At 41.8% G+C, this 25,515-nt stretch overlaps 1 protein-coding gene across 3 annotated transcripts; it reads right to left on the reverse strand.

Moving 5' to 3' along the window:
* Positions 1-4,853: 4,853 nt before the first annotated feature.
* LOC128833458 (amine sulfotransferase-like) lies at positions 4,854-24,794 on the reverse strand. Of its 3 annotated transcripts, XM_054021381.1 has the most exons (8): positions 24,705-24,794; positions 22,184-22,344; positions 19,307-19,477; positions 14,505-14,713; positions 13,552-13,678; positions 10,095-10,189; positions 7,236-7,413; positions 4,854-5,066 (listed from the first exon to the last, which is right to left on the reverse strand). In XM_054021381.1, exons 3-8 carry the CDS (start codon positions 19,446-19,448, stop codon positions 4,942-4,944), a joined length of 876 nt encoding a protein of 291 aa, XP_053877356.1. In that variant the 5' UTR covers positions 19,449-19,477; positions 22,184-22,344; positions 24,705-24,794; the 3' UTR covers positions 4,854-4,941. The 3 variants fall into 3 exon arrangements, with proteins under 3 accessions (XP_053877356.1, XP_053877357.1, XP_053877358.1); XM_054021382.1 differs by lacking the exon at positions 22,184-22,344 and having other exon boundaries at positions 24,705-24,792; XM_054021383.1 differs by lacking the exons at positions 22,184-22,344; positions 24,705-24,794 and having other exon boundaries at positions 19,307-22,177.
* Positions 24,795-25,515: the final 721 nt, after the last annotated feature.

A 25,515-nucleotide genomic window follows, 5' to 3' on the forward strand; every position in this document is an offset into this window, starting at 1 on the left:
TTCTTACACGTATTTGCACATCACCATAGTACCCCAGTTCTAAGCTATGAAAATATGTTACATACTGTCATGTTCTGGGGTGCAATCCAGGCCAGTCAGGGGTTGTTTCCCCACATGTCCTATAAACCTGGGTGTCTTAACTGGCCTGAGGCGGTGGCTGACAGCCTGGACACCAACAGCCAGCAGACAAACATGCAGTATCCTGAGTGTCTGCTCTGCATCCCTGGTTCAGTGCTCTGACCCCAGCCACCCGCCTACGACACAACAGCCCCACTGTAGTCTCAGTCACCCAATTACCTAGTGCAGCGGTGACCCAAACACACGCCCAGTCCTGAATTTTCCCCAAACTGCTTTCCAATATCTAGCCCTTTCCTGGACCATTCAGAGAGATATTAAGGTTCATTTGTCCCTTTAAAGATACACTACCCAGCAGCTTACCACATTATGTGGAGTTAATATTCACTTTAAATCAGACACAGCCATGGGTTCGTTTTGATTAAAAGTAAACCAAGTTTATTAACCAAAGGAGTTTGGATTTTAAGTGAGTACAAAGGATAGAGTTAGAAATGGTTATAAGCCAAATGCTTTCTAGAGACTAAAACTTAACAAAACAAGCTACAGCCTCTCTTCAGGATAAGATTCTTATAACACAACCTTCCAGCAAGATGCCTGACCACCCTTCAGGTCAGGATCAGGCTTTCCCACAAAGTCCAATGTGCTTGGTTCCTTTGTCTTCTTCATGAAACATAACTTGGGGTTCTTTGCTCTTTTCTTTTATAGTCCAGTGTACCTTTAATATGAATTCTTTTGAAGGTTACACCTCAACATAAACTATGAAGAAGGTAACATGGAGTCTCCTGGCGACGGAAAGTCCATGCTGATTTCTTCCCCTGCTGGTGTCTGAAAAATGCAAATTGATCTATTTCCTGCAATCTCCTGCTGCTGTAATGCTGTGTGGTTATCTTCTCCCCTTGTTGGCTTGATGGTCTTGTTTACCTTCTGTGTAAATTGCTTTCCCATTGTCTCTTAATGTAGCTTCTTGGTGGTAGAACCACATTCCTTTGCCTAGGGTGGGGTAGCTTCACCCTGCCCTGCCTGGCAGACACATTTTGATAACATAATTTCCAAGGTGTTTGTAATTTTGAATTTGTCCCCCATATCCACATCACACAATAATATCATTGATCAGTATATGTGATGGGGTGTACCAACCCCGCGCTGACCCAGCAAGGGTTAACCACACACTTTGGGCCCGGGAGGCCACGCCCTCTCGTCCTTGCTGGGCATGCTCCAGTTGGAAACAATATATGAAAGGGAGCAGCTCAATTCAGTCAGGGCTGGCTGATGGAAGAGAATGGATGCATGTTACAGGCTCCTGTCAGTAATCCAATCGAGCCCCAGACTATGGAGATTGGGCACCCGCAGAGGATGAGAGAGATGGAAAGACACTTGCTCTGGAGGAATCAATGGTAAATAATAAGCCTGAAGCCAAAACCAGGACTACTGTTTCCCTGGATCAGGACCTGGTGGAGTAGGGCAGGCCACGGTCCCCCTATCCCTCCCTGTGCCTAACACTAGGCCTCTCTGCCCTGAATACAAAGGCAGCTGCATTGCCTCTGTCCACTAGGCATCACTGCCCTGAACACAAGAGCAGCTACATAGACTCTGGCTGCTAGGCCTCGCTACCCTGAAGGAGAGAAGCCACATTGACTGAAAGGGGGTGTTTTCCCCCTTCTTTCTCCCCTGATGGCCTGATACCCTGTGACAGTATGTTATTAGCTTTTCATTGCTATTTTACATGACTCCTTCTGGACACAGGTTATGACATTAGTGAGTTGGGGTACATTCCATTCAGCTGGTCAGGCCAATTGAAATTCACTACCAGATACCAATGTGCCCTTTGCCGTCTTGCACTAGGATGCCGTTAGGGTCACACATGCAAAACACTTAACTACACACAATGCCCTCCCCTGCACCCACACCACCTTTACCCCAATATGTAGAATAAGTGTTGACAAAACCCTACGGGAATTGTAGTCTTTCAGTGAAGTAGTATGTATTTTGGTAGGATTTATTTTAGGAGCTAAACAAAGTTATGAGACTTCCATAGACACATGCCTCTTTTTTTTTTAATTGGAGTTGTATGTCTAATCCACCATGTATGGAACTAGAAACTTACCCATTATTGTCCATGTGAATTGCTGGTGAAAGCCTTTGTTGGTATGACTTGCATATTACAGATTTCAGCAGCCTTATCAGAAAATGCTGCACTTGTTTTTAAACACATGCCTTTGGTCTAAACTGGATTCTAGCAGTACCATCATGGAAAATCATAATGGACCAAATTCATCCTTGATCTAACTTTGACTGCAATGAGTATTTCTAAATAATTTCACCAATTCTGTTTAAGCACCAGTAGCCCAGCTCAGTTCCTATCATCATGAAGTGATTTTTTCCCATCACAAATGTTAGAGGGAAAACTGGGAGTAGGAAGTAGTTACTGTTAAAAGTAGTATGAACTTCTCTTAACATCCTTTTCAGGCAATGCTCTATTTGATACAAGACAGTGGTTTTCCACCTTTCCCATTTCCATTCCAGGGCCCCACTCCCATCTATTGGGAACCCCCTCTCTTGTTCAGCAATATTGGAAGAGCAGGGTGGATGCTAACCCCTGATGTCCACTCATGACTGAGAACCTAAAATATAAGGGATCTCACATGCTAAACACCCATCTCGTGCTCTCTGACACAAGAATAATTTCTTAGATTTTATTTATTTGGCTGGATTCGTGCTCTAATTAATCCCTGGAAGCTATAGGGCACCTGAGATGATCTGTCTCGCCATTTGTGAAATTGCACAGTAACCACTAGACAGGATTGCTTTCAGTTTTCTCCTATTGATCACAGATTTTAATGTTGAGGGGGGAAATGTTAACTTTTATAAATGGCACAAAGTGATTGTTACCATCCAAGAGAGCTTGTATAAAAATGTTTTTTGTCAAAACATGTATTTCTCAGCTCTGTTCTGTGGACACTTACAATGTTGCACTGAGCAAAATAGCATAGCACTCTCTCTCTCTCTCTCTCTCTCTCTCTCTCTCTCTATATATATATATATTGGCAAGACTTATTTTAATAGCTTATTTTTAGGCACTGTGGCAGATGATGAGAGATTTGGAGGCCAGGGTAGTAGACTTATGGAGCAATCTAGTGAAGGGTAATTTGAGTATAAGGGGCAACATGCAAGAAGGCACAGATCATTGTGTGAGAAACTGACATATGGGCAGATAAGACTTAGGCCTTGTCTACACTGCCACTTTACAGCACTTCAGCTTTCTCGCTTAGGGGTGTGAAAAAACTCCCCCCTCAGCGCTGCAAGTTCCAGTGCTGTAAAGTGGCAGTGTAGACAGTGCACCAGCACTGGGAGCCGCTCTCCCAGTGCTGGGAGCTACTCCCCTTGTGGGGGTGGGTTTTTTTACAGCCACGACTATACAGCCACGTTAAAGCACTGCCGCAGCAGCGCTTTATCGTTGCTAGTGAAGACATACCCCTAGTATCACTGCAGCCTTGAAGGAGGAGAAAGAGGAAGGATGCTGGAAAGAGAGCAGCTAAGTATAGAGAGGCACAGTACTAAAGGACCATAAAGGGGAAGACAAGCAGAATGAATATGATGCCATGAAATGAAAGGAGCTAATGGAATGATTTAAACAAAGGATTTATGGGATAAGACTCATCTGCAAAGAAGATATCAAACTAACAGAGTTTTGTATGGGGCTGAGTGGAACAATGTGCAATTGGGCAGGGCTGAGGGGAGGCATTTACAGTAATCAAGACAGGAGATAAGAGGGCCCTGAGTGAGATTTCTTGCCATGTGCACAGAATAAAGAGGCTAAATTAGCGATTCTCAAACTTTTGTACTGGTGACCCCTTTCACATAGCAAGCCTCTGAGGGTGCCCCCCCCCCCACATAAATTAAAAACATTTTAAAATATATTTAACACTATTATAAATGCTGGAGGCAAAATGGGGTTTGCGGTGGAGGCTGACAGCTTGCGACTCCCCACATAATAGCCTCATGACCCCCTCAGGGGTCCCAACCCCCAGTTTGAGAACCCCTGGGCTAAATCTTAGATGGTGTGGAGCAGTATTTCTCAAACTGGTGGGTCACAACCTTTGGGGGGAAGTGGTCTGTTTCCCTCCATCCTATCCTACATATTTTCCGTATCTGCAGCATCTCCTCCTGGCTGTCTCATAGTCAACATAAACTCCCCATCTTCCATGTGATTTAGGCCTAAAACCCGGGGATTGTCTCGGCCTCCTTTTCTGTTGCTCCTCAGACCCAGACAATGTTTAACTCTTTCTGCTTCTTCCTCTGCGGCAGCATCTCTAAAACTTTTCAGGTTGGAGACTTCGGATTTGAAGTTTAAAAAAATGCAACCTGTCCATACATTCTGATTCTTATAGTAAATGTACTGGTGGTGATAATAAGATGTGTGTTTGTTTTTCCAGAGGTTGATAGAGAATACTTGACCTTCAAGGGTAAACTTGTGCAGGAAGTAAGATTTTTCTTTGATTTAAATTATAATAAAATTTTCAACACATCTGGACCTCTGATTGCCTTTTGTGACCACCTCCCCACAAAGGTTGTGACCAGTTGAGAAATACTACTCTGCATCATCTAAGATTTAGCCTCTTTGTTCTGTGTACACGGCAAGAAATCCTATATATAGGAAAGACTTATTTTAAGAGCTTATTTTTATATATAATCTTTTCACATCTTGCAATTCTGGTACCATGGTGATGATGAGTGTGTAGATCTATGTAATTAGTAGGAAAAAATGCTAGTTTCAAGTCTTGAACTTGCACAGAACTATGGATTTTAATTTGAACATTTTGTACAAGATTTTCAGTCCACTTTCACATCTTCAAACTGGAAATCAGCCTATATTTCTTCATTAAGATCCCAGAGGAACTTGAAGGGCAGGTCTTTCATTTTCTCATTAAAAACCTTGTTGAACTTTTCACTTTGTGCCACAGTCATTATGTTCTTCCAGTCTCCAACGGTCCCTGAGGTGGAAGGAGGAGAAGGAGAAGTCGTGGTTAGATGCTCTGCTGCCACCTGGACTTTTTATTATAAACTGAATAAAGCCTGTGCAGCAGGTAAGAAGCTGTGAATGCTGCTAGTTGGGAACAGTTCCTTTTCACTTCATTCCTACCTCATCTCCCCAAAGTGTAGCTCTCTAGGTCTTTGGGAATTTGAAAGTATATTTCCAGATCTGGGGTGTTGCTGAAATATAGCACAGACACCAGTTTTTAAACTTAGAATTATGTGTGCCGTCCACCATACCGTTATTGTCCCTCTGATTAGCTGGTGGAAGCTTTTGATCATGTGACTTGCATGTTACAGATGTCCGCAGCCGTATCTGAAAACACTGTCCCTCTGATAAACCATGCTATTGGTGAGAATTGATTTTGTTTTTTGTAGAATCTAATGGGGTCCCTGTAGAAAATTTTAATGGGCCAATGACTTGACAGCAATGGCAGTAATTTGACCCAATAATTTTAGACCAAGTGTCACCAATTCTGTTTTAGGCTTTAGTAGCTTTGTACAACTCCATTACTATCTTGTACCGATTTCTTCTGGCACAAATGGTAGCTGGGAAATTGGGAACAGGAAGGTGTTATTGTTAAAAGAAATACGAATTTCTCTGAACATCCTTTTCAGATAATGCTGTACTTAACACTAGGCAGTGGTTTTTTACTTTTCCATACTGGGACACCTGTTTCCATTCCAGGGCCCTGCTCCCTTCTAGGTAAAATCACCTCCTATTTAGCAATATCAGAAGAACAGAGTCATCACAAGCCTGTAACATCTATTCACAATCCCAAATTGAGAACCTCCAAGATAAAGGATTCAACAGGATAAAAACCCGCCTCCTCCTTCCAGGCACAAGAATTGTTTCTTAGATTTTATTACTTGGATTATTTCATGTTCTGCATTATCCCTGAAAGCTGTCGTGCATCTGAACTGATTTGTCTCACCATTTATGAAGCTGTAAAGAAGCACTAGACTTTCTTTTTCTCCTGGTGTTCATAGATTTTAAGAAAACAACAAGGAGTCCAGTAGCACCTTAAAGACTAACAGATTTATTTGGGCATAAGCTTTCATGGGTAAAAAACCCACTTCTTCAGATGCATGGAGTGAAAATTACAGATGCAGGCATTGTTATACGGACACATGAAGAGAAGGGAGTTACCTCACAAGTGGAGAACCAGTGTTGACAGGGCCAATACAATCAGAGTGGATGCAGTTCACTCCCAATAATTGACAGCCCCCCAACCTGAAGCAAATACACACCAGCAACTACACACCACTCCACAGAAACACTAACCCAGGAACCAAACCCTGTAACAAACCTCATTGCCAACTCCGTCCCCATATCTACTCTAGCGACACCATCAGAGGACCCAACCACATCAGCCACACCATCAGGGACTCATTCACCTGCACATCTACTAATGTGATACAATGAATAGGGACTGGGAGTGGCTGACTCATTACAAAAGCAACTTTTCCTCTCCTAGAATTGACACCTCCTCATCAATTATTGGGAGTGAACTACACCCACCCTGATTGTATTGGCCCTGTCAACACTGGTTCTCCACTTGTGAGGTAACTCGCTTCTCTTCATGTGTCAGTATAACAATGCCTGCATCTGTAATTTTCACTCCATGCATCTGAAGAAGTGGGTTTTTACCCACAAAAGCTTATGCCCAAATAAATCTGTTAGTCTTTAAGGTGCCACCGGACTCCTTGTTATTTTTGTGGATACAGACTAACACAGCTACCCCCCGAGACTTGACAGATTTTAAGGGTGGCTGGGGTTTTTTGGGGGGGAGGGTGATCTCAACTTTTATAGAGGGTATGAAGTGAATTTTTCAATTTTTTGAAATGTTGACTTTTTTCCTCATTCAAACTTTTTACTATTTGTTGGCCCTGATCTGCTCTGCAAATAAACACTTATGGTGTTGCACCAAGCAAAATAATGCATCTCTTTTTTCCAACCTTTGGGAAATAAAGCCCCATTCACAAACTTTAATGCCACAAAGCCAATTGTTACCTAGGGACAGAAAGTTTTGTTTGCCATTGGTAGTCTTAGACAGTTAGCTTCAACACATCTTGTGCCAGGATCTGCAGAATTAAATGTTTATAACAAGTGGCTGCTTCCGCCTTACCTCTGCGAAGAAAATTGTCTCTGCCTTTCTCCAAGATACATGTCTTGTCCTCGTAGTTTGACCTGGGATCAGATTTCATGTTATTGAATGTAGCCTTCTCCACAACAACATCCAACTCCTTTTCAGTCAGCCGTTTTCCTAAGAAGTCACAAATTTTCAGCACAGCACTTCTGAGATCCTGAAATGAGCATTATTTCAATTTAACAACTCCCAAAATTAGAAAAGCAAAAGAGCCAAATTAAAAAAAAAAAAAAAAAAGAGAGAAAGAGAGCGAATAGAGGATAATGGGATATTTCAATAAAGGTGGGAAACTTAACGTGGAATGAAGGGTACTTCTCTTATCACACTGTTCATAGGCAAGATTTTTATTTACTGTCACTGGTTACAGCAACATCAAATCCTGACAGGTGAGTAGCAAGAAGAGTCCTTATAAGTCTCTTCTTTAGGTAACCGTTCCTCATGGCCTACCAAGAGAGAGCAAGCTCATTTCTGGGTGTGAGAATACTATTTCTAACATTATGCGTGATAAAGGCTGACAATTTTCTGAGCAAAGAGTCTGTCTCATAGCTGTGGTTTGGAAATAGAAGGATACATCTCAGGAGTTGGATCTCTTAATGGGAAGGGTCTTTCCTTGCTTTGTTAATCAGTCTTGATGCTATTCTCAGTGTGCTCCCTGCCAGTGTCAGCACTTCTCTCCCTATTTAGCTAAGAGGTGCACTCATCTAGGCTTTGTTTCACTTAAAATATAAAGTAAAATTGGTTTTAAATTGATTTAGTTCAACCAACATACCCCCTGGGTGGCCCCTCTTAAAGCAGTGTAAACCTGACTTCTGCTGATCTAGCTGAAGTTGATAAGGAATCAAACGTAGCTGAACTGGTAGAAAAATGAAAAACTAATTTCTAAAAAATTCAAACTGCTGAAATTGTTCCCATTTTGGAATCTTTGAAGTGGGTCGTGTTTTGTGTTTTTAAAAGATTTTTTAATAGATAGTTTTAAAAGAGTTATTGATATATTTTAGTTTTTGAAAACTGGGTTTTCAGTAAATGAAAAGCTTCAATTAAAAATTGCATAAAAACATGTTTCACAAAAAATTAAGAGGAGACCTACAATTTTTTTACAAAATACTTCATTTTGATGAAAACGCATTCTGATCAAAACAGTTTGAGAAGCTGTAATATGTAGCAAATACTCTCCTTTCCCTTAAAGATGCCACATGGGACAGATTATGTAGCTGCTTTTTTGCTGTGCAGACAAGGAGCGGAAATATAGCAAGTTAACTACCCCAATGGTTCTCACATTCATCATATTTTCTTTACTAGGAAGTAGATTAGACTGCCTGGGCTGCTTCCAGAGGTATTATGTATGCAGTATTGTTGTAGATGGATCAGTTCCAGGATATTAGAGAGACAAGAGGGTGAGGTACTATCTTTTATTGGACCATCTTCTGGTGTGAGGAGGGAAAGAGGGAGGGAGAGAGAGAGAGAGAGAGAGATGCTCTTGCGCTACACAGCTGTTTCTCTCACCAACAGAAATTGATCCGATAAAAGATATTATCTCACACACCCACTTTGTCTTATCATAGGTATCAGGTTGTCACACAGACTTCACTGGGAAGGTCAGAATCAATTTGCCCTTTCTTCTTCCCTGCGCTCTTGCAGTATTCCATACTCATTGATTGCCTTTATTGCTCATTAAGCCCTGCAAGCATGTGTAGGGGCAAATACCACTCCCCAGGACACTCATTTACTGAGAGGGGAATTCTATAATTCCTTTTCTTTTCTCCATTTTCAGCTTTCACATCACATTACACGTCTGTGGTGGTGTGAGGAAACTGGCTGATTATTAGAGCTGTTCAAAAAATTTCTATTGAATGGTTTTGTTTTGTTTCTTAAAAAGAAATTATTAGAATTGCCTTTAATTGCTGTCATGTGTGGTTTGTTATTTTATAATTAAAGAAAAAAGAGAAAACATTTCAGTTTTAGGGTTTCAGCAGCGTGTATGTGTGTGTGTGTGTGTGTGTGTGTGTGTGGAATAGTTTTGAAGAGAAATTTTGACAAAAATATTTTATTTTACATCAAATCTTTCCTCATTTGGGGTGGGGGGGACTCTTTTCCCAAAAAGCTCTAATCATTATTTATTTCAGCAGATGTTCCTTATTTTACTATTATATAATGTAGCATATATTTCACTATATGTTAAATTCAGACAATATGCAGCCCAAGAGACTATGGGTGGAATTTTCAAAAGTGTCTATGTGAGTTAGACACGTAAGTCCTATTGAAAGTCAATGGGAGTTCTGTGGCCAACTCAGAAACCTCCCATTTTTCAATTGGGTGCTTTGGAAAAATCTCACCCTACGGTCTTGATTCTGCTGCCCTGACATTGAGAAGTATTTTTTCAAGGCATGTCAGTGAAATCCATGAGACCAATGTATTTTGTGAGGAGTCACAGTGTGAGCAAGGTGGCAGAATCTGATTGGTTTACTGGATGGTGAAGTGAGGCATTAGGCCTGGTCTACACTTAAAAGTTAGGTCAACATCACTAAGATGCTCAGGGAACCATAGTATGGGGACAGAGAGGGATATACAGATCCCCCTGGTATGTGGCAGAGGTGGGAGTGGGGGGCACATAGTGCTCTCGCATGGGTGGGTGGGAATGGAGGTGAGACACACAGAGCCTCTGGCATAACTGAGGGAGTGGGGGTTGGGGGAGTTGCAGGAAGTCTCTGCCAAAGGGGATAGGAGAATGGGACACTGGGAGCAGGAGAGAGAAGGAAGGGATGCAAGGCAGCCCTGGCCCAGAGATACAAAGTTTGTGCCGCTTTAGTGTTTAGATAGAATGATATCAACAGGCCTCACCTTCTTCATCTCCTCATAAGTAAGGAAAAGAATATTGTAATCAGCTCTGTGGGTGAACCAGCCTCTGATGTGATCAAACCACGAGCTAGCAAGTACTTACAAGGGGGAAAAAATAATCGAACGTTAATGATCTCTAAGAGCAAAATAGTTCAATTATCAACACTTTAGCACCCTAATACTGTCACAAGCAGGGCTGAGAATGACTGTTCAAGTCCCTTCTTTAAAGACTAGTGGAAAACTTCAACAGGAAAGATTGAGGAAATTGTCTCAACCCAGAAGACCCGTAATCCAGTGGTTAGGACATGTGTGAAATCAGGAATTTCAACCAGTGTATCCCACATCCTCTAAGTGCTCTAAGCCCTGCATGATAGAGTAAAAAGGGGCACCACCTCTCCTGGCTGTGCTGTCATGTTGGTCCTCACGTGATAGATGGTCTTTAAGGTGGCCTCTGAGCAAAGCTAGTGGATAGGGTTCCACGGGCAAGATAGACAGGGGACTGCCTACTTTGTGAAGCCTACCACGTGAGCAAAGAACCAAGCTGCTCAGATGTGTCAGGACTAAGATATCTGTGCGCATGCCCAGTGGTAGAAATGGAGGCTCCTTGGGGACTTTGCCAGGGGAAACTTAGGCATCTAGGGAATTTAGGAATCCACAGAGTTAGATGGCAGCTGAATGGGGCTTGTGAACAGGGGTGGCTCTCGGTACCAGCAAAACAAGCAGGTGCTTGGGGCGGCAAATTACCAGGGACAGCATAATGCTGGGGTCCCAGCTCCGACCTGAGGAAGTGTCCTGGGCTGAATCCTGACCACCCTGTTGTTCACTGACCAGGGCTGTGCGGTGGGACAGGGGGAAGCTGGCTCAGTGGGGAGCGTGTCTCTGCCGCTCTCCCATGGGCAGCGGCCAGACCCCTTCAGGCAGGAGCCAGTAGCACGGCCCTGGCCCGGTCGCGGAGCAGGGGGTGGCGGCGGAACATGGCGGCCGGGCGGGCCGCTCCTCCAGCGCCGGCTGCGCGCTCCTCCTCGGCTTGTCTCTGCCTCCGCCTCCTCCTCCTCCCCCCTGCGCTGCCTCCTGCCCGGGGAGGGGAGCAGCAGCCGGGGCTGAGCCGAACTCGAACCGTTGTGCAGGCCAAGCCTCCGCGGCTGGCTTGCGGGGGTCCCGGGGAGCGGGAGGCCCGGGCACGCTGCCCTGGGATCACCAGCCGCCAGCTGGTCTGCCCCGGACCCCGGCAGCCAAACCCTGCAGCTGCCCCAGCTCGCTCCGCGTGGGAGCTATAGGTGGTGCCCCCTGCCCGGCTGGCTCTGTTCCCGGCCACACTGCAGGATGACCACCCGGGACTCTGAGGTGTTGCTGAGGCTGCCCCAAGCTAGGCTCCCTGGGGTCTGCTGCCCCTCCAGCCACGGGAGCCCTAGGCCAGTGTGGGAGCCGGGCCGGAGCCCTGCTCTCAGGGCCTCCTCCCCTCCCTGCATAGCAAGATGTGGGACCGTGGGCAGGGCTGCTACAGCCATTTCAGACTGGGATTGGTGCCGGGGGAGTGGAAGTGATTGTGCCCTGGCTGGAGGGACCGGGCAGCCCCCTCCCCACCCCCCCCCAACGCCTGCTGCTTGCTCCTGCCAGCACGGGGCTGCGACACCCAGCTCCGGAGGGAAGCGCCAAACCCCCGGGTGTGCTCGCGGGGAAGGAGAGACAGGAGGCAGAGCTGATCGGTGTCTCCCACGCAGCTCCAGGCGCCTCTGGCTACTCGGCAGCGACAGCCAGGCTGGGTAGCCTGCCAGCAGCGTGACTTGGTCCGACCCGCACAGACCACATGAGCCCTGGGGTTGGCGCTGACGTCTTGCCTATGCCAAGGCCTCCGGCTCAGGGGCAGCCCTAGCTCTGCCCAGGCAGACACAGCCTGTCTCACTCCATAAATGAGTACACTAGGAGGAAATTGTTTTATTTTACTAACTACAAATTCTCTGTTTTCATGTTTAAAAAATTTTAAACAGTCCAAAACAAAACTTGCAAAGTGCAAACGTGTAAAACCCTAAAAAAGGGGGGGGGGGTGCAAATTTTTTTTTGCTTGGGGCGGCAAAAAACCTAGAGCCGACCCTGCTTGTGAGAATCTAAATTTTGTGTTTAGGTCCCTAAAGTGGCAGTTAGACACCCAAGACTCCCTTGTGGCTTACCCCTGATTTGGGTTTTACAGACAGACAGTCTGTTACATAGCTAACAACAAGTTGTGCTTTTACCTTTAGACTTCACTGGCCTCATACAATGGTACTTTACCCAGTACAACATACTTATGGTTTGATGCTTTGGATCAGGGAATCGGCAACCTTTGGCACGCGGCACACTAGGGTAAGCCTCCTGGGGGGCCAGGCCAGTTTGTTTACCTGCCGTGCCCGCAGATTCAGACGATCGCAGCTCCCCCTGGCTGCGGTTCGCCGCTCCAGGCCAATGGGGGCGGTGGGAAGCAGTGGTCAGCACATCCCTCGGCCCACACTGCTTCCCGCCGCCCCCGTTGGCCTGGAGCGGGGGATCGCAGCCAGTGGGAGCTGCGATCGGCTGAATCTGTGGACGCGGCAGGTAAACAAACTGGCCCGTCCCATCAGGGGCCTTACCCTGGTGGGCCACGTGCCAAAGGTTGTCGATCCCTGCTCTGGATACTTTACTTTTGGATAATTTCTATTACATTTTTATGAGCTGCCTAGAACTAAATGCCACTGTATTATCCAAAATCCTGTGTGGCAACCTGGCTTAAAGTTCAAAGTGAGGATCTTCATGGTTTCTTCAGCTCTCCAGCTCCAGTGTGGCAAACTGGAGAGTCTACAGGAACTTCAACAAAAAATGGAAGATTTTTTTATTGAATTAAATATGGACAACTATGAACTTAAATTGTCACTGTGCCACAGGCTGCACAAGAGAGGAAACTGCATTGTAAGAAATAATTAAGGGAGAATTCAGGAGCTGGACAGATGACAGCTGAGTCTTTTTGGCTTTTGGGAGGGTGTGGGTGGTAGTTTGGAATTGTGGACTAAGCACAATAGTTGGACATTTCTACTAAAGTGATCAGCATCTTACTACTTCTGTTTTCTCTGGACAGTGTTTATGAGCATCTGCTCATCTCAGTTATTTCAGCACTTAATTGTCAAAATGTATTTAAGTATTCATTATTAGGTTTCAGAGTGAATACCTAATTAAGATAAGTTAAATCAGGCAACGTGCACTTTATTGATGCATTGCGTGGGACTACACAGCTCCTCTGGACTAATTTTGCACACCGAATTTCTATAGTGACCTGTGGATCCTACTGCAGTCACTGCAGCCTTAGAACTGCCCCTCCCCCCAGCCCCACACCCATCTAAGGGGGAGACTTCTGACCAGTACCACATTCTGTATAATTTACCAACACGGATAGTTTATTCAGGCTGTGCTCAGTGAACAGGGTTTGGCCTTTTAGCAGTAAATGAAACCTTACCTTTCCCAGATAAAAATCTCTCCATTAAAATATTAAAATCAGGTACTTTCTCAAATATGAATGCATGCTTGCTAAAATGAAAATAGGAAACCGCAACATCCTTAGGGTTTCTGGCTACATAAATAACCTGCAAGATAAAAAAAGACTGACAATCTCAGCTACGCTAAAGGAATACCATTAACCTTCACTGAGACTAAGGACAAGCAAGAGAGGTCAGATATCTCCATGAGAGTTAGTTCAGTGGGACACACACACACACACCCCCATCATGGCACATTCCACTGCCCCATCTTTGGCAAGAAGTCTCCTTATGTATAAACGTGCAGGAGACATGAAACATCCCCTGCATGGAGAATGTAACAGCTTATACTTACATACACCACAAAATCATTAACTTACAATATGCATGGAATATGCAGTATTGTTGAAGCTGTGGGGTCCCAGGATATCAGAGAGACAGCAGGGTGAAGTAATAAAGCTTAGAAGCTTGTCTCTCTCACACCAACAGAAATTGGTCCAATAAAAGATATTACTTCACTCACATTGTCTCTAATATACATTGAAAACATGCAGATTGCAATGATCATAACCCCCACTTTTGGGTGAACAGTCATGGGGTGGAGGAAGCAGCTTGGCCCAGAGGCCAAGCACAGCAGTTCCATGAAAAATGGGATCTCCACTGAATCTGGACATTGAAGTCCTGAGGTTGCACTGGAACTTGCTTCTCCAGCCTCCCCTTTCCCCCTCCCCCCCCGCCACTTTGCTGGGGTCTAGGGAGTTGGAATGGGGCCTTGGAGGAACGTGAGCCCCTATCCCTCAAGGAAGGTTGCTTTTGGAAGGGTTCTTGGAGAGAGGCAGACAACCCAGCCCTGAGAATTTGGACTGATTCATTAGAGAAAGCAATGAATTTTCTTGGTTAATTTTAATTACTTTGTAAAAATAGCATCACCTACTTTTGCTCCTTTGTTTCTCAGATCTCTTGGAGCTAAATAGTAAGGGAGGTGAGTAGAAAAGAGACGCGGTGATGGACGACTGCCATAATCCATTTTATTGAAATTGTACTCTAGCCATGGAACTCTGTCAATTGTTTCAGTTTTTGCTGTTCCATCCCGGTGGCTTTCATAATAAATCAAGCTCAAAATATTCTGCATCCACACAGTTCCTGGGGAAGGAAATAATCTTATTTGAAACTGATTTGATGATTTTTTTTTTAAATTAGAGCAATAATCCGACAAACACAAGATCTTCAAAGCCACACTGGTTTTACATTATTAAAGAAAGTACGAATACTTGCAACAATTGAAGGTTAAAGATAATACTCTGTCTTACTCTAGAGAGTTCATAAGGGCAGCAGGGAATGTTATTTTTTGTACATTTTACTACTGTATATATGTGATGGTCAGTAACTAAATTTTCAAATATCTTTATCTAATATATTCAGATATCCACTCAGTGTAAATTCATTGCTGTGTTTCTGTGTTGATCATGAAATGGGCCCTGGAAACAGAAGCTACCTCCTGTTAAAAGAGTGTTATAAGTGGCTCTTTTGTTTCTATGGCTCCTACAAAGTGTTGTGAACTATAATGGAGCAATTTATACAACTACACACTTGTAGCCAAATCTGGTCCCTAGCACACAGCTGAAGTAGATGTGTGGGGCACAAGAGAGATGTATAAAATTCCTGCGGGAACAGGGAAAGAACTTAATCCTGGGCTGCAGAGCAAAGCTACTAACAAATCCTATTGTTGAGGAGAAGATAAGAGAACAAACAACATATGACAGAAGCTAATCACATCACTTATGCATTACTAGAAGACTCTCAGATACTACAGTGATAAGCACGGTAAAAGAACATGTATAGAATAGTTTCAGAGTAACAGCCGTGTTAGTCTGTATCCGCAAAAAGAAGAACAGGAGTACTTGTGGCACCGTAGAGACTAACAAATTTATTAGAGCATAAGCTTTCGTGGACTACAGCCCACTTCTTCGGATGCATATAGAATGGAACATATAATGAGGAGATATATATACACACATACAGAGAGCATAAACAGGTGGGAGTTGTCTTACCAACTCTGAGAGGCCAATTAATTAAGAGAAAAAAAACAAACTTTTGAAGTGATAATCAAGCTAGCCGAGTACAGACAGTGTGATAAGAAGTGTGAGAGTACTTACAAGGGGAGATAGAGTCAACGTTTGTAATGGCTCAGCCATTCCCAGTCCTTATTCAAACCGGAGTTGATTGTGTAGAATAGAATACAATACAATCGAATAGACAATGTCATGCCTGAAGGGGAATGAGCAGGGGAACCATGTGGTGGTATATCCACTGGCATTACCCAAACCACCCTGTATACTTTTGCTGCAAGAATCTCCAAGGGCCCCTACTCTGTCCGTGAAGTGGAAGAGCCCCAGTCCTACTACAGGACCCATGGGAACTCATGTTCACCTTGTTCTCCATCATGACCACCAAGTCTTTCTCAGAGTCACTGCTTCACAGGATAGAACAGGGGTTCTCAAACTGGGGGTCAGGACCCCTCGGGGGTCATGAAGTTATTACATGGGGGGGGTGGTCACGAGCTGTTAGCCTCCACCCCAAACCCTGCTTTGCTTCCAGCATTTATAATGGTGTTTAAAAACACATTTTAAAATGTGTTTTTAGTTTATAAGAGGGGGTCGCACTCAGAGGCTTGCTATGTGAATGGGGTCATCAGTACAAAAAAGTTTGAGAACCACTGGGATAGAGTATCTCAGGCCGTAAGTATGGCCTACATTCTTTGTTCCTAGATGCATAACTTTACTGTTGGCTATATTAAAAGACATTGTATGTTTGAGTCCAGCTTACCAAACCGTTCTGTATCAGTGATCTGTTCTCTTAATTTTTTAATCAGTCTTTGTGTCATTTGCAACCTTTATCAGTGATGATTTTGTGATTTCTTCCAGGACATTGATCAAAATGTTAAATAGCATAGGGCCAAAAATCAATTTCTGTGGGACCTCATTAGAAACACATCCATTCAATGATTATTTCTCATTTACAGTTACATTCAGAGACTTGTCAAATAGCTAGTTTTTAGTTCATTTAATATGTGCTCTGTTAATTTTGTAACATTGTAATTTTTAAAAATCAAAATATCCTGTGGTACCACGTCAAATGCCTTACAGAAATCTATTACATCAATACTATTACCTTTGTCAACCAAACTTGTAATCTCATCAAAAAAAGATATCAAGTTAGTTTGACAGGATCTATTTTCTGCAAACCCATATTGACTGACATTAATTATATCACCTTCCTTTAATTCTTTATCAATCAAGACCTGTATCAGCTGTTCCATTATTTTGCTTGGTATCCATGTCAAACTGACAGGCCTATAATTATTTGGCCTGTCCCTTTCAATATATTGGCACAACATTTGCTTTGTTCCAGTTCTCTAGAAGTTATTGAAAAGCAATATTAATGGTCTAGCAAGCTATTCAGCCAGCTCTATTAAAACTCATGGATGCATGTTATCTAGACCTAACATCCTTTAAAAATTGGAAGTCAAATACTAGTGAGAAAAATAGAAACAAGCATAAATTCTGGCAAGTCAAGTGTAAAATTATAATAAAGTGGGCTAAGAAAGAATTTGAAGAGCAACAAGGGGCACAAAAACTAACTTTTTTTTTTTTTTTTTTGTACAAAAGAAGCAGGAAGCCTGCCAAACAGTCAAAGGGGTCATTGGATGATTGAGGTTTAAGAGGAGCCCTCAAAGAAGACAAGGCGGTTGCAGAGAAGTGAAATGAATTCTTTGCATCAGTCTTCACTGCAGAAGCTGTGGGGGAGATCCCCACACCCGAGTCATTCTTTTTAGGTGACCACTTTGAGGAACTGTCTCAGTTTGAGGTGTCAGGAGAGGAGGTTTTGGAACAAATTGATTAATTAAACAGTAATAAGTCACCAGGACTAGAAGATATTCACTCAAGAGCACGGAAGGAACTCAAATATGAAATTGCAGAACTACTATATATCTATACGTATGGTATATATACACACTATAAGCTTAAATCAGCCTCTGTACCAGATGACTGAAGAATACCTAATGTAACATCCATTTTTAGAAAATGGCTCCAGAGGTGATACTGGCAATTACAGGCTGGTAAGCCTGACTTCAGTACCAGGCAAACTGGTTGAAATTGTAGTAAAGAACAAAATTATCAGACATATAGATAAACAAAATATGTTGTGGAAGAGTCAACATGGCTGTTGTAAAGGGGAAATCATGCCTCACCAATCTAGTAGAATTCTTTGGGGGGGGGGGTCACCAAAGAATCGTGATCTATAGACAATATAGTATACTTGGACTTTCAGAAAAGTTTTGACAAGATCCCACAGTAAAGACTCTGAAGTAAAGTAAGCAGTCATGCTATAAGAGGGAAGGTCTTCTCATGGATCAGTAACCAGTTAAAGATAGGAAACAAAGGGTAGGACTAAATGGTCAGTTTTCACAATGAAGAGAGGTAAATAGCACAGGTGTTCAGCTTAGAAAAGAGATGACAGAGGGAGGGTCTGATACAGATCTATAAAGTCACGAATGGTGTGGAGAAAGTGAATAAGTAAGTGTTATTTACCCCTTCACATAACAGAAGAACTAGGAGTCACCCGATGAAATTAATTGTCAGCAGGTTTAAAACAAACAAAAGGAAGTACTTCATACAACGCACAGTCAACCTGTGCAATTCAATGCCAGGGAATGTGGTGAAGGCCAAGAGTATAACTGAGTTCAGAAAATAATTAGATAAATTCATGGAGGATAGGTCTATCAATGGCTATTGGGGAGACAATCCCATACCCTGTGTGTCCCTAAATCCCTAACGGCCGGAAGCTGGAACTGAGTGACAGGGGATGGATGGATCACTCAAAATTGTCCTATTCTGTTCATTCCCTCTGAAGCATCTGACACTGGCCACTGTCAGACAGGATACTTGACTAGATGGATGATTGGTCTGACCCAGTATTTCCATTCTTATGTATTGAACACTTCTGCCTTTGCTGCATTGTTTTTGACAATCCTATCCTTTCCCTATAGTAATAGGCCAATACCATTGCTAGCATTCTTTTAGTTCATAATATACTTTATTGTCCTTAACTCTGCTGGTCACAAACTTCTCCTGGTGTCCTTTTGCTTCCCTAATCAATTTTCAACAATTCCTAACTTCTGATTGATATTCATTAGTATCAATTTCCCTTTTCTTCCATTTATTTTATATATATTTTATAGCTGCCTTTACTTCCCCTGAGCGCCAGGTTGGTTTTTAACCATGTCTTTTAATCTTCTCTATTGTGGCTGTTTGAACGTATAGTAAAATGTTCTTAAACAATTCTCAATTATCATTCACATTTTTTCTAATTACATTCTTTCTCCCAGCTGATTTGACTCATAATTATTTTCAGCGTTGTGAAACTGGCTTTTTTGAAGCACCAAGTGTATATATTATTGGTTTGGACCTTATTCTGTTTGCACCTAACAAATGTGATCAAGTCATGATCACTTGTACCGATGTTACCACTAAGTTTTAGTTCTGTGATCAACTTTTCTTTATATAAAACTCTTCTTTGTTGGATGAAATAATTTGAGTTAGTTAAAAAAAGCTCTGACAAATGTTACCACCAAACATAGGTCACAATGGTGCTCAGTAAGAAGGGGGGTCAATAAAGGTTTCAGACAAAAGTCAGATTGCTTATTTCCCTTTAGGAAAATCATAACAGTCTTACCTGATTTTGGAAAAGTAACTACAAACACATCACTGTCTCGGATTACAAAATGCTCCAATGAATCTATATATTCAGGGTTAGCCAAGTCTGGTAGGAAATAAAATCCTTTATGTTTGAACATAAATTCTTCCGATGGCTCCATTGGTAAGGTTTCTCTTATATGTCAAGAATCTGCAGATAAAAGAACATAATTTTAATTTCCCTTGTTTTGCTGTCATCTTTTGTGAAAAAAAGTTTCACTACAACATAAAACAGTTCCCTATGTGATAGCAAAATGAACAACAAAAAGAGCCAATTGAATCATAGCATAAAAATGGCACGTTTAGGGACTGGTATGAGACCAGAATATTGTTCCCAGGAAAAAGTGGTGTGTGATGTTTTCTCCAGCTTATTTACTGGTACAAGGTATCTAGTATTGTTATACACAAACTTTTTTTAAAAAGAATTATGTAACTGTACAGAATCCATGTAAATGGGCACTAAACATCAGAGCTATTCAAGTAGCTCGGGAGCCCACTGCTTTCTAAGGGCTATGTGAACATCCAGAGAAACCAGGCTGCATTCAAATTAATTTTGTGTCTGGAATTTTGTTCACATATTATTTCTGTCACTGATTCTCTCTATCGCTCATATTTCCCTATTTCATACATTTCTTCCTCTTGTCCAATAACAAATTCAGCAAAATAGAATGGAAGGAGAGGAATTTTGTTTTTTTCCCCCAAGTTTTCTTTGGTAGCTTTGTCCTCATCTGCTATATTTCATAAGATTTGTGACATAACTCAGTAGCATTGTTACCACATGTACCAGTGAAGCAGTTGTCTACAGCCCTTCCAACAGAGGTGGAAGAGGGGGAAAGAGAGAGGAGTCCAGGACATGGATGGAGATGGGAAGGAGTAAAAGAAACCCTGTAGAGGATTTCAGCATGTGTGTCTGAGATGGAACAAGTTAAGAAATCTCCAAGTAGTTATTTTATCAAATAAAGTGTACCTAATACCCAGATCTCTCCCCCTCAAGCTTCCCAATAATATATGTCTTTTTTGTGGGACACGGCTAACAAAGAACAGCAGGTATGTGATACAGAGCCAATAGACAACGCAATAGACTCAATAGAAGTAATTGCATGTCCAAAGTGTGAGAAAGGCAAGAGATACATTGGTTAAATAAAGTAATTAACTAGTTACTGCTCCTAAGTTTTACTGTTTTTTGGATCTGTGTTCCTTAGTTAAAACAAAAACTGGAGAATTATTATAAACTTATGAGTTTTTATCAGCTAAAATTGCTTTTAAAGTGAACAGGCAAAATAAAGATGTTCACAACTTCAGAAATTGATCTCATCATGGGATTGTTACAATTTTCAAGCGATAACTAATCGGTTAAGATTTTGATAAGACTTTGAATAAATTGTATTACAAAGGCAGCTTTTATCCTACTTCTATAATAATATGATTCAGTGGTTTTGCTACCAGCATGGAGCTATAGATCCTTAAACATAGTTCCTTATTTAGTTCAATCAAGTTCATATGCCAATGAAATTATGGGATTGCTCACATGAGTTCAACCAAACAATTCTATGGTAGAATTTGGAGATTTAAACAATGCAACTTCATTCTTAAAGAATGTCAGTACTGTTCAGAAGTGCCCTGCTCAGGTAATACTCATTGCCAACCTTTGTCACTTACACACATAAGACTAGCACAAATTAAATCCAAAACATTTTGCCCTTTATAAATATATCAGAGGGATGAATATCAGGGAGGGAGAGGAATTATTTAAGCTCAGTACCAATGTGGACACAAGAACAAGTGGATATAAACTGGACATTAGGAAGTTTAGACTTGAAATTAGATGAACAGCCTTCCAAGAGGAGTAGTGGGGACAAAAGACATATCTGGCTTCAATACTAAGCTTGATAAGTTTATGGAGGAGGTGGGATGATCGGATAGCCTTATTTTGGCAATTAATTGATCTTTGATTCCAATGGCCTGTGATGGGATGTTAGATGGGTGGGATCTGAGTTACTACAGAGAATTATTTCCTGGGTGTCTGGCTGGTGAGTCTTTCCCACATGCTCAGGGTTTAGCTGATCACCATATTTGGGGTCGGGAAGGAATTTTCCTCCAGGGCAGATTGGCAGAGGCACTGGGGGGTTTTCGCCTTCCTCTGCAGCGTGGGGCACGGGTCACTTGCTGGAGGATTTTCTGCACCTTGCTGGAGGATTCTCTGCACCTTGAGGTCTTTAAACCACAATTTGAGGACTTCAATAACTCAGACATAGGTTAGGGGGTTGTTACAGGAGTGGGTGGGTGAGATTCTGTGGCCTGCGTTGTGCAGGAGGTCAGACTAGATGATCATAAAGGTCCCTTCTGACCTTAAAGTCTATGTGTCTATAATGTAATAATTCTGAAGCGATTCTAATTTTTCTGAAATTTAAGCTCAACTCTCATGCCACTTTAACTGAAGATTTACACAGTGGTAAAATCTTTAGGTTAGAAGCCACTAAAACACGTCATCCTCTTTTTGTCTGAGGAGCGATCAATTCTCTTGAAACAAAATCTGTGATTTTTTTAGGCTGAATCCTTTGAAACACTCAGGGGTAAGGATCTCACAATAACGTTTGGTGTCGGGAAGAACAGTTTCCTCTTACAAACATTATTAGACTTGGTTTTCATTAGCCTCAATGCTTGCTCTCAATTACTTATTGATTTAGTGTAATTTCTAGACAACTGAGAGTAAACTTGTTAGTAAAATAAAGGTTCACATCCTACATTTGAGTTCTTCAGAAGGTTTTAACTCAGGTAAGTTCTTTCTGAGAAGCATTTAGCTTAACATAATCAAGCCATCACAGGAGTAAGCAATACATGTATAAAATTCAGGTACTTATCCATTGGAATTGGCATAGAGGTGATTTCTCCAGCTCAGATTCACAGTTGCAGTGATTGTTTTCCTGAGATAGGAAATTCAGGTGATTCACTCAAGGTATTGTAACAGCTGTGGTCCCATTCTTGTTACAGATTTGGCTGCTGTCTCCTTAGAAAGGACTTTAAAAGGCAAGTTTATTAGGTTTCTGAGGGGTTGCCGTGTTAGTCTGTGTCAGTAAAAACAACAAGGAGTCCTTGTGGCACTGTAGACACTAACAAATGTATTTGGGCATAAGCTTTCATGGGCTATAACCCATGAAATCACACATCTGATGAAGTGGGCTGTAGCCCATGAAAGCTTATGCCCAAATAAATGTGTTAGTCTCTAAGGTGCCACAAGGACGCCTCATTGTTTTTAAGTTTTTAAGTTTATTAGGACACTTGACAAGATTTCACTTGTTACCAGGCAGGTGGTGCTCTGACTGGTCACGCACACTCTCTCATCCAGATGTTTCAGCTTCAGGGAGCAACAAGTTGAACAACACAGAGCATTTTATATCTTTTCTGTTGGGCAGTGTGACCTGGTTCCTTTTATTGGCAATGCTGCTATGTGCCAATCAGAAAGTGACCCATGCTTCTGGCAAAGAGTTGAAATGTCCAACCAGGTTATGAGTCATGTACCTTATCATCTAATGAGAAAAAAAAAAAAAGGCATCTCCTGTATGGCTTCGTGAAACTTTGTAAAATTCCAGTATTTTTGTGAAAAATAATTTGTCTCCTCCCAGTTTGTTTACAATGTGTTTGGCCTGACATTGACTGCCTGCTGGCTTAGCTGTGCTCAGCAAATGACAGCTGCAAATTACTTCCCATGGGCCCCACTGCAGTTTGGGCCTTTGACTAACTTTGTAGGACTCCAAGCTCTCTCCATCAGCACTTTTAGCTGTCTGCAGAGATGCAGAATACTCTCCTCCCTGCCCCCTTCCTTTCCATTCCTTTACTTTTGTTGTTGGTTTGTTTGTTCTCCCCTTTTTGTAAAAAAAAAAAAAAAAAAAAAAAAATCAATAAAATGTAAATTAAAAAATGCAGATCATTGTTATTAATAAGAACCATATTTTTTGTATCAGCAAGACAAAATTCAGTTTCACTATTGACTATTTCAGGAAAAGTATCAGATTAGAATATATTGCAAAAGAAGGACTTTCTGAGCAGGAACTGTTGCAATTCTTCTATACTCACATTTCCCCTGCCCCTTTGAATAGCATAAGTAATTTAGTAATATCACATCTGACAAGGTCCATAGCAATCCATGATCTACACTACTTCTAATAGACTAGAGATGCATATGGAGAAAAAAATCTGAGAACTCTCTCATTTCTCTTGAAACTCAGATCAAAGTTGCCAAGCTGGGAAACGAAAGATTGAGCAGCAAGAAGATGGGGTGGGAGGTAGAAGAAGGTTTACCAACTTTGTCTACTGGTGCAAGAGCCAGACTTGGGGAGTTTATCATTTTGCTTCCCATTGTGACCCATTGCACTTTAGGAACAGAAACATACCAATATGCAATCTCCAGAGAACCCTTCATTCTTGGGGCCTCAGAAAATGTTCCCCTTGAGCTTACATTTTTGGTTTTGTCAAATGAATCTGCTGATCTCCCTGCTAAATCACACTGAAAAACAATTGTTTTGTTTTTGTACTTTGTTTTTAGAAATAGATGTGTCCATAGGATAGCACCATATGATAAAATACTTGAGTCACATGACAAACCAAACCTAGCACTTACGCTGGAAAACAAAACAATGATATGATCTCACCCAGCAGGGCTGCAATCACCTTGAAGATTCTCTCTTTCCTACTTTGTTATAACAATCAGCCACCTTGCCAATTTTATTATTTTTTCAACTTTTAAAAGATTTACACAACTTCCTTTTACCCTTCAGGTAGCACTGCAAGATCTAAGGAAGATTTCAGTTTTATGGACACTGCAAAAAGGCTACTCGAAAATGGTCACCCATATTTAGGAGGAGAAGAGTTATAAAACCTTCCTGGAAATCTCAAATTCCAGCACTGTTGTATAGATAGGCATGCTGCAGGCCAACTAGGTGCAGTAGCTGCACTTATAGAAACATCTATTTCTCTATGAACCCTGCTACCACAGCAGGAACTATACAAGAAGTGCTGATACAGACAAGCAGACAGTAGAGGTGAGAAATGCTAGTGTGGCTCAGACACTGACCAAAGCTGAGTGCTGACTCAATTACAAATTAAAAGCCTCACCATGCTGCTGATACTGTAAACACTGTGATGGCTTAAATTACATTTATTTTCATTAGTCAGCTCCTTAACAACACTTTGCTGAATGGTCACAAAAATAAAATACAGTAAATTCAGGAACAGATTCCATGCCCCTCAACTAATTACCAGAGGGCAGTGATGGAAAAATAGTTGCACTGCATCGTCACTCAATCATATAAAATACTCCAGTCGGTCACAAATTTACTACCCAAGACTTCAGTAGCATTATCTTACAGCATAATATTTACCTTCTCTTCTCTTTGTCTCCTGACACACATACACACTCCTTGCTACCGCCTGAATAAACAAGGTTGATATTCAGTCCTAAAAACTGGCAAATATTTATACTACTTCCAGACCAGCTGGTGCACAACCTGATTGGAGTTTCATGATCTCATTAGCCTTTCTTCTTTTAATCAGTTCTGATCTTTGAACTGAGGGGTGACTCCTAGTAAAAATGCTCTAATAAATTTGTTAGTCTCTAAGGTGCCACAAGTACTCCTGTTCTTTTTGCGGATACAGACTAACACGGCTGCTACTCTGAAACCAGTAAAAATACAGTAATTGTTACAAATGGGAAGACTTCAAATTGTCTGTGTGAAAAAACAGTAACGAATGTGCCTCAAATTCCACTTATATGTCTGAATTAAACATCTCAATAGCAAACATTATTCAAATGACAGCATAGTAGTTTTCACTTTCATTCCAACTTCTCTTATCAGCAACACCTCAAAAGGGCAACAGTAGAAATGGACAGGAGTAAGAAAAAACTATTTTAATCCTTGATGAACCTTAGTTAAAAATGATCTAACCACAGTTTTGTAAAATTTGTTCACCTACTTTCAGGTAGTTTAGTAAAGAGAAAAAATCGGTGGATATACCATTGCTAAAAGATTGAGTGAAGTTCATTTTTATTACATTTAATTGTTAATTGCACAATTTATATAGAGCCATGCAGTATCTGGGTGTAATAACCCACCTGCTTGGTTTATCTCCAGCATTTGAACCTAAGACTTTCAACACTAAAAGCAGGAGCCTTGACCTCTAGCACTAATGGAG

The sequence above is a fragment of the Malaclemys terrapin genome, chromosome 3 (genome assembly GCF_027887155.1).
Source record: "Malaclemys terrapin pileata isolate rMalTer1 chromosome 3, rMalTer1.hap1, whole genome shotgun sequence".
NCBI classification, from domain to species: domain Eukaryota; kingdom Metazoa; phylum Chordata; order Testudines; family Emydidae; genus Malaclemys; species Malaclemys terrapin.

Excerpts from the sequence above, each read along its gene's own strand:
- LOC128833458 (XM_054021381.1), bottom strand. The coding sequence starts at position 19,448 with ATGGAGCCATCGGAAGAATTTATGTTCAAACATAAAGGATTTTATTTC. Across the intron at positions 14,714-19,306 it reads AGTTACTTTTCCAAAATCAG|GAACTGTGTGGATGCAGAAT; the intron begins GTAAGACTGTTA and ends TTCCTTCCCCAG. Across the intron at positions 5,067-7,235 it reads AGACAATTTTCTTCGCAGAG|GGACCGTTGGAGACTGGAAG; the intron begins GTAAGGCGGAAG and ends CTTCCACCTCAG.